The sequence below is a fragment of the Phodopus roborovskii genome, unplaced genomic scaffold (genome assembly GCF_943737965.1).
Source record: "Phodopus roborovskii unplaced genomic scaffold, PHOROB, whole genome shotgun sequence".
NCBI lineage: Eukaryota > Metazoa > Chordata > Mammalia > Rodentia > Cricetidae > Phodopus > Phodopus roborovskii.
This window is the reverse complement of record NW_026126416.1, coordinates 4901060-4910650: the sequence shown is the minus strand read 5'-3', so window position 1 is coordinate 4910650 and position 9591 is coordinate 4901060. Positions and strand designations below refer to the sequence as shown.

Below are 9591 nucleotides of genomic sequence, written 5' to 3'. Positions count from 1 at the left end.
GCTTTGCTGGTTTGTGCCTGCTACCCCAGTCACTTAGCAGACTAATAAAGGCTCATTTGAGCCTTTAGGGGTTTGAGATCAACCTGGGCAACAAATAATACTACGACACCCTGTTGCAGAACAAAACAAAAATAAAACCTCGCAAACCAAAAAATCCAAAGGCTCTTTATTACTTTAATAGTTAGTGCAGGGAAATCTTAACACACACATTCTCTCTCTCTCTCTCCCTAAGAAAAGGTCTCACCATGTAGCCCTGGCCTGGAACTCACTATGTGGAGCAGGCTGGCTTGGAACCTGTCTGTCCCTGCCTCCTGAGTGCTGGAATTAAAGGCACCATGCCCAGCACATATTTGTGTGTGTGTGTGTGTGTGTGTGTGTGTGTGTGTGTGAGAGAGAGAGAGAGAGAGAGAGAGAGAGAGAGAGAGAGAGAAGAGGTCAGGGAGTTGTCCATGTGAGCTAGGTTCAAAATGGAGAGGGGGCCTCTGTGTATCACAACGGGGAGTGGCGGGCAGGAAAGGCAGGTGGGTGATGGCTGAGCCATGTGCTGGTCCATGGTCCTTTGCCTCCCCACCCTCAATGCGCCACGCACGATGACGGGGATGGCAAACTCAAAGAGCCCATGCAAGGGTTTTCCACAGTGCACCCCTCAGATAAAAGGGCTGTCATTATCTTAAGCAGGCGACCTCCATCTCTGGTTCTTGGTCTCCTGCTTCTTAGAATGGACAAAACTAGCTGGCGGCACTAAAATCAAGTGACATTTTGTAGACACAAGCCTCAGGTGGAGTAGTTAGAAACTTGTGAGTTCTTTTTGATTTTGAAGATAATAGAGAGGAAGAGTAATTTCACGCCTTTGATTTCTCCTTCCCTCGAAGTTACCAGCATTTCCTGGTCTGGCCATCCTTTGTCTCAGTTGCTGAGTCTGGGGGGTCAGGTGAAGAGTATAAGTGGTTTCCTGTGGGCCTCTCAGCCAAGGGAGGCCAGGGACTTAGACCTGAGAAAATCCCACAAGTGAGATGCCTTCACAGTGTCCAGGTCCCTGTGCCCTCGGTGGGGAGGGAAGCTGAGTCATATCGGACATCACCAACATACACGGTGGCTCTGCCAGCCTTCTGAACTCTCCAGATCACTCATCAGTCTGGGCCCCAGTTCCCACACTTAGCCCTGAGAACAGACCCATGGGGTCTAGGGAGGTCAGAATTAGTCATAAGAAGCAAATGAAGAACACTACACAGACAAATGCCAGCCTTTGCCAGGATGTGGAGTTTCCCTCTCTTCTTCTCTGCGCCCCACTCCCCAAGATGGAACCTAGTTTTTTACCTACTAGGTAAGGGCCCTATTTTCTGAGTTACAGCCTCAGCCAAGATGTCGGCCTTTTCAAAGCCCGGGTAGCCCCACAGTAACAAGATGGGGGGGGGGGGGAGAGCCGGGCCTGGAACGTGTTCATCCTGGGGGTGTGCTCTCAGGGCACATCTATCTGAAACAGCACCACTTAGAGAGAACTTTCGAGAACATCATTTCCTTTGGTCTATGATACAGCCGAGCAGATACGATCGGCCCCAGCCTTCAGCTCAGAAGCCCCGCCGAGGGGCCCACAGACAGGCAACTGTCATTCATTTGGCAGTAGCTAAGGAGCTCTAGGTACTGGAGACACAGCATGAAGTCAGGTAGCAAAATTCTCTGTAATCATGGAGTGCACATTGTGATGACAGAGACCAATAAGCCGACAAACGAAATACCTAGGAGAACAGATCTTACCTGCGATGCCTAAACCATGAGGGATAAGATAAAAAAGGGTGTGTTGATCCAATGGGGACTCTGCTGGCTAATTTCAGATCAACTTGACATAAGCTATGGTCGTTTGTGGGGGGAAAATGAATCTTAATTGAGAAAATGCCCCCACCAGAGTGGCCTGTGGGCAAGCCTGTGGGGACATTTCGTTAATCAGTGGTTGATGTTTCAGGGCCCAGCCTATTGTGTGTGGTGACACCCCTGGGCAGGTGGTCCTGGATGGTATAAGAAACCTGAGTAAGTCTCTAAAGTAGCACTTCCCCAAGGCCTCTGCATCAGCTCCTGCCTCCAGGCTTCTGCCCCGTTTGAGTTCCTGACTCAACTTCCCTCCCAACTGACTGTGATATGGAAATGTAACCATGAAGTAAGTCCTCCCCTCCCCAAGCTGTTTTTGGCCATAGTGTTTTATCACAGCAACAACACCCTAACAGGCATGCAATGTTTCCCTTCAAGGGGATCAGTGCAGACAGTTTTGCATCCTTACAACCAAAATGGGAAGTTATTTAATTTCAGAAATTTTACCTTCTTTCTCTTGGAAATTTACTACGAATATTTCCCGATTTCTCATTGAATGCTACCTTAATTTTCGCATTTTAGTCTATCACAATCATAAACGCATAGCATTATATTTGCACATTTAGAGTTTTTTTTTTTTTCCCCTGCTACGCTTAAATCTTTAAAAATTCCCTTAACTCAGCCACCCAAGTTTCATTGCTTAGGGTCAGTGCATACAGAGGGGGTCGACGTGGGGATTATAAAGTTAAGGAGTGTGGAAAATTGAGGCGTTGGGATATACCCTTTTTAAAATTTTTATTCTATTTTTTGCTTTTCAAGACACAGTTTCAGAGTTCCTCTATGTAACCGATTTGGCTGTCCTGGAACTCACAAAGCTCCACCTGGCTCTGCCTCCCTCCTACTGGGATTGGAGGTGTGCGCCACCACCGCCACCCACCACCGCCACCACCGCCGCTGCTGCCCGGGGTTATGTACATCTGTAGAGTTCTTGTTGAAGATGGACCAACTGCTTTCTTTTTTTGACCAGCATGTCTGTGTGAGGGAATGGGACCCACTGGAACTGGAGTTACAGACAGTTGTGAGCTGCCATGTGGGTGCTGGGAATCGAACCTGGGTCCTCTGGAAGAGCAGCCAATGCTCTTAACCACTGAGCCATCTCTCCAGACCACCCCCACTCCCAACTGCTTTCTAAAAGAATCTAGTTTGTTCTCCCTCCACAACCTATTATTAATTAGCTCCTGATTCCATGCCTCATCTTCCTCACTAGGAAGTGGGGGGGCTCATCCTCCAAGGAGTGTGAGCTCTACACCATGAGAGAGGGAACTCTTCCCCTCTGTGCATAGTTCTATGCTGTGGTCCACACCAGTTCTCAGTAAATACTGCAGGAAGGGAGATGAAGACTTCCCATGGGCTTGAGGAGTCGCCTGCCTGCCTGCCTGCCTTCAGGGAGCTGGGCTAAAAAAGTAGAGAGGAACTTGGAGAGGAGCTCTGTCCCAGCAGCCTAGAGCAACACCTGCTCTGTAAGCTTCTGTCTAGATGCACACACCTGGATGAGGGTCAGCACCCCTGTCCTGGAAGCCCCAGGGCCTTCAACTCAGAAAGCAACAGAGGACAGGAAGGACTATGATAAAAATGAGCCCTCGGAGTTGGGAATGCCCAAAGCCCAGGTGATCGTAGGCTGCAAGCTTTGCTGCTCCAAGGGGACACGCAGTGATGTTCTTTTTACCAAGAGCAGTTGCAAGGTGGGCTGTGTGGCTAAACACGCTCCAAACCAACAGTCTCAAATGCTAAAGGGAACGCAGGGGTACCAGATGAGGACAGAAGAGGCTAAAGAGCCTGAGGATGCCCGGCTCCAGATCTAACCTAGCCTAGTACGGAAGCATCAGCGTGTGCAGCTGCTACACCACCCACCCACAGTCTGTCCAGGACGTGGTTCTCAGGAACAGTGCAGTCACAAAAATCCCTTTCCCTCGCCGATCAAGATGTCTCTAGGCCAACTCTTCTCAAATGAAAACATTTCCTTTCTAAGCCTTCCAGAAGCCCCCAAAGGATTAAACCAGAGCCTGAAATGGTTAATTCCAAACATTTGTACTGGAAGGGCTCCCAGTGCATGGGGGGAAAGCCTGGACCACATTTAAAAATCAAAATTACACATTTCTTCTTTGAAATGACACCTGGCAGGCAGATGCTGTACATCTTTTTTTTTTTTTTTTTTTTCTTTCTTTTTCCATCTTGCAACCTTCAAGGCGTGAGATGCCGTTCTCTGCCCTCCTGAGAGTGCCACACGGGACACAGGGGCAGCTGGCCCTCCTGACCTCTCCCTGCATCACACAAACCCATCACCCAGGGTTGCCTCAGCTTCTGAGCTGAGTGTTGTCTGGCTGAGCGCCGAACTTTCTGACACGCATCTCACTCTTGCTGTTCAAGTCAGGACACAGCTGCCAACTGGGGCTAACCAATGGTTTATTGTTGTTGTTGTTGTTGAGATGTGAACTCGCAGAAGAACCTGGGGTCCCTGGCTCAGTGAGGGGGAATCTGGACACCCGCTGAAAACTGCAGACCCCAGCAATCAGAGAAGAAAGGCCGGAGGAGAGAAAGACCACCACAGCGGGGTGGATACTCTGAGGCAACGTGGGGGGGGGGGTGGGACCAAACTGCGTAGCTCACACTAGGCTGGTTCCCATATCTTTGGTGAGCCTTTGAAAATGAAAATCCAAACTGGGCATGAGAAAGGATTCCGGGGACACCGCTAAGAAGACGACCAGAGCGAGAGAGCTGTCACTCCTCTCGTCCTAACGAAGGTTTTTGAAATAGCATTGCTAGAGGGCTGCCACGGAGAAGAAATTTCGCAGAGGGCAAAAGGCTTCCTGCAGGGCCGAGAATAGTCAGGGACAGGCAGGGCCTTTGAGAGTCTGGGGTGGATGTTTGGGTTGGGCTACACCAGATGAAGCAGAGAAGAAAACCCATTTACTTCTTCCACAGCTGAACAGGTAGGTGGGCGTCTACAGCCTTGTTTGCCCTGGGGAAGATTAAGGAAACACCCACGCCAATCGGCCTGCGAGAACAGCCAGTCTTAGCAGCCAGCTCCGAGAAAGCTGATGGACAGTCCCCGGGGCGCATCTGGGAGCATGACCCCCTCCGTGTTCCCCTCTCTCTCTGGAACTCCTCCGCCGCTCCATCCCCGCCGCCCCCAGGGAGGCTACCAGGCTGAGGCAGAGTTCACCTTTGGGGACCGACCCCAGAACACCGAGCTGTCGTCCCTGGAGAGCGAGGACGCTGAGCTGATCCTGCGCACCTGGCGCCCGGCGCGCGTGCACGCCCGGAACTGGGCCCGGGCGCGGAACGAGCGGTCCAGCAGGAGGTAGATGACCGGGTTCGCACAGCTGTTGACAAAAGCCAGGCAGGTGGCGATAGCCAGACCCCAGCGCAGCGCCAGCAGCAGCGTGCAGGGCAGCGGCAGCGCCCGGAGGCGCGCCAGGTGTAAGACGGCGCGCAGGACGCCGAAGGGCAGCCAGGAGCCCACGAAGACGCTCTCCACGGCGAAGATGATGCGCAGCGAGTTGCTGCGGGCCCTCCCCACGCGCGGCAGGCGGCGCGACACGCGGCAGTAGCAGGCCAGGGTGACGGCCAGCGGCAGCGCGAAGGTCAGCAGCAGCAGCAGCAGGCCGAGGCCCTGGAGCGCATCCGAAGGCTCTTCCGCGCACTGGCTGCCCGCGCCGTCGGGGCTCGGCTGCAGCCCGCGGTACAGCAGGGCGGGCAGAGCGGCCAGCAACGCCGCAGCCCAGGCGCCCCAGCACGCGGCCCGCACACAGCGCGGGCTCCGCAGTGGCCGCGCGCTCGGCGGCCGGCCCACGGCCAGGTAGCGGTCCACGCTCATGCCCGCCAGCAGCAGCGCACCCGCGCAGCGTGTGGCCGCCAGCGCGAAGCTGCTGAGCTTGCACAGGCCTTCGCCGAAGGGCCACAGGCCGCCCCGGGCCTCCGCCGCGGCCCACAGCGGCAGTGTGAGCACGAAGCCCAGGTCTGCGGTCGCCAGGTGCAGCACGAAGGTGTCCACCAGCCGTCGGGGGCCGCGCTGCCCGCTCAGCAGCCACATCACGAAGGCGTTGCCTGGCAGACCCACGGCAAAAGCCGCCAGGTAGAGTGCAGGGATGATGGCGTGGCCATAGGGCAGGTCCCAGGCCGGGCAAAGCTCTATGTGATCCAGGGAGCCAGAGCCCGAATAGTAATAGTCCCAGGGCGTCGTGGCCCAGCTGCGGCTCCAGGCCTCGGTGGACTGCATGGCCAGGATCACTGAACCTGGGTGCACCCTGGTGCCGCGCAGTTGTCTCTGAGCAGAAGGGGGTTTGCTTTTCACGGCCGGTGCCCAGCACCTCCCTTCCTGCCACCCCAGGCCGAGGCGAAGGAGGAGGGGAAGAGTGTGGGCCGGGAGGGGCAGACCTCTGTGGTGGAAATGGTGGCTTCTAAGTTGGGGCTGGCCCAAAAGGGCTTCACAGCTGGTTACTGTGGGGAGCTGTCCTTAGGACTGGGAGCCCTGTGGCCACTCAGAGTCGATGGCTCATCACTTCTGGGTGCTTGGTCTATTATCTGGGCCAGGGGGACTTGATATGGGGTGCAAGGGGCAATGTGTGACTCAGAGCCCTAACCCGTTCTCGATCCTCACCAGGAGTTGCTTCTGTTTCCTGGTGTTTAGTGGGGAGGAGACAGACCAGGCACAAAGGGCTTCTAAGGGAGGACAATGTCTCATCATCCGTCTCTACTCTGCCATGTAGCACTCAGGGGGGCCCAGAGGTTGCGGGAGCCTCCCACGGTTCCTGATCAAGAATTGCTCTCCTCCCCTCCAGCTCTTAGACCAATAAGCCTCCTGGGATGAAGGTCTAGATGTGTATGTCAGCTGGAGTGGCATTTCTGCCCTAGTCCTGTCCTCATGGAGCTGTGTGGAAGGGTTTGAAGCTAGAGAGGGAAGTCCTAGTTGGAGTGCCCACCAGAAAGGGCCCAGGCCCCTGGGTTAAGCCCCCCCCCATCCTTCAAAACCTTGCTGGTAAGTCAAACAGGGTCCTAACCTCTTACAAAAGATGACCAAAGTGGCCCCTAACAAAACAACAGGTTTGCTATTCTAAATCATGAGACAGGAACTCAGAGACCCCTTGTGAACGAACGGAGGGGAAGGAGATGCTTCTGGGGATAAGGGTGTGCTATGTATGTCAGCTTGCAAGAGGAGGGAGAAGGGGGTGTGAGGGGAGACATGCTTTCTCCTCAAGGAGCTACGCAGATTCCTAGGCGGTGTGTATATGCCCAGCTTGACGCTAACTGGAAATAGGATGAAGAGATAACTTATGAACCAAACCAAGACAACCGAGAATAAAAACATGGCAGTGGGCAGTACTGTTCTGGGCTACGGGACACCCCTGGGTTGGGTCTCCATTGATAAATGGAGCTACCCACCAGGGGGTAGGAAGGTTGGATGGGGGCTAGATGGCTTCAATTTCTGTCCAAATCCGGTTCTCATAGAGTAAGCGTTTTAAGCTAGAGAGGGAGGGCGTAGCCACCTTCCCTCTCTGTAAGGGCAAAGGCCTGCCTCTAACCTGCAAAATCTACCCATGGGTCAACCGTGCAGAGCTTGGGGCACGTATCTAGTCTAATCCTGCCAAGAATTTTTCCCTGGCCGAGGAGATGGCTCAGAAAGTAAACGCGCTTGCCACCAAGCCTGAGGAGCCGGAGTCCAACCCCCTAACCCACATAGAAGAAGGAAAGAACCTACTGCAAGTTGTCATCGGATCCCACGTGTGCCATAAACACGCATGCTCACACACAAACACGCACACACATGCACTAAGGACAGCCATAGCAGTTTTTTAAAGAGTATTTCTCATACCAGTTACAAGCTGGGGAAATGTAGTCAGAGCAGGGAGTAAGTAAACTTGGCGGCAGATCTCATAAACTTGGCGGCAGATCTCATCATGGGCACCCGGTTTCTAGGCTTGGGCTTTCCCTCTATCCACGTTGCTGGTGAGCTGTGCTTACCTACTGGCTGACCGCGGGGGTGGCCCGGGGGCCGGGGGAGGGGTAGGGCAGAGCCTAGGCAAGCTGCCTCCAGGGAGAAGGCAAGCTGTGGGTAGCTGCCAAGACGGGAGGGGAGCATGGGGCAGAGGGAAAGTAGAAGTAGGTTGTTTACTAAAAAACGCAGATTAGTGCTTCCTGGCTGTGGTCTCATACCCAAGGGAAGTCTGGTTGAGCATATAGGGTGGATTTTTCTCTGCCCGGGGCCCAAGCACAGTAGCTTTTCCCAGCTTGTGTGTAGACAGAAGAAAGCAGCCAAGGCCAGAGTGAAGGCCAGTGGATGCTCATAGCACACAGGCTGCTTTGTGAGGTGTGGCCAACTACTGTCTCTTTGCCCCCCCAGGAGGACTCACCACAGGAATACAAACAAGTTAGCCCATTGAAATATTCATCTTTCCCAGCCTAGTTTGAGAGGCTAGGCACAAGGGGCCCGCCCTTAGTCTATCCGACCCCTGGAGACTTCTCTGACACCATCTCTCACACCATTGGTAGCTTGGGGGCCAGTGGGCCGACTTCTGGGGTCCATCCTGCCCTGTCCCGGGTAGTGTATTGTCTTTGGGATGAAGGGAACGTGTATGACATTTAATCTCAGTTCCTGCCTGCCCCTACATAGGCTGTATTTGAAGTTTCAACTTTTTACCACCACTACTCATTTTTTTTTTCTGTAAAAATTGTCATAATCTTCAAGGAAGTTTTTTTTTTTTTTTTTTTTTTTTAAATTGTACTTGCTGTTTTCCTTACAAAGTTTCACAAAAGTCACCCCAGATTTGGCTCTTCAACACAATCATACTTGTAGGTTGGTGAATTTTTCTCATTCAGGGAAGGATGTTTCCAAAAATAGTGTCCACATTCTCCCATTATTCTTAGGCTTTTTTTTTTTTTTAAGGTGTATGTCCACGTATGTAGATTTTACATGGCTGTTTCAGTCATATCTGCCATTAGAATGCACCCGGTTTATTGTCTGCTGTTCTCTGAGCCACAGAAGTCCAGTTTTTAAGTGTTGCTTATTTTTTCATTTTTTTGCTCTTCAAAGCCAGGCTTCTCTGTATATCTCTGGCTCTATAGACCAGGCTGGCCTTGAACTGAGAGGTCCACCTGCTCCAACCTCCCAAGTGCTGAGATTGAAGGCCTGGGCCATCACTGTCCAGCACTTAACTTTCTTAAGCACTTAAGACATTTGAGAAGTTTTGGTACTTTTTGTTAGTTTGTGATATTCAGATAGTCACGTCCTTATGTATTATGAGCATACATTCACTATTAATTTCTGTAAAACTATCTGTTATTAGGATAAATCATGATCATTTGATTCAGGTATTTTTCCAGACCTTTTCCCCAGCTGTTTTAAAAGGGTTTTTCATCTCATTGTTTCAGTCAGACAGTTGCTCTTACCATTTTTGGCTCGGAGGGCTACTTTCTGTTTGAAGGTGGGACGTCTCTCAGACACACATTTATCAATTCTCGGGGTTCCAGCTAATGGCATTGTCTTGGAAAGCCGGGGAACCTTCTAGGTATAGGATTTAGCTGGTGGATGTAGGGCTGTAGGGGAGAATCCTGAGGTACATAGGCCCTCCCCTACTCCTACCTCTGTGAATCCCATCACTCTCTTGGGCTATGGGCTGTACCCTCTCAAGCCGCGAGCCTAAAACAAATCCTGTGTCCTTCAAGTTGTTCTGTGACAAAAAAGATAATTTGGTCACAGCAGCGATAAAAGTCCACACATGATGTGTGAAC

General features: G+C 52.4%; 1 protein-coding gene across 1 annotated transcript; it reads right to left on the bottom strand.

Annotated features, from left to right (window-relative positions):
* Nucleotides 1–4997: 4997 nt before the first annotated feature.
* Nucleotides 4998–6082, bottom strand: Gpr25 (G protein-coupled receptor 25). Its single transcript, XM_051183198.1, has one exon. It carries the CDS (start codon nucleotides 6080–6082, stop codon nucleotides 5003–5005), a length of 1080 nt encoding a protein of 359 aa, XP_051039155.1. The 3' UTR covers nucleotides 4998–5002.
* Nucleotides 6083–9591: the final 3509 nt, after the last annotated feature.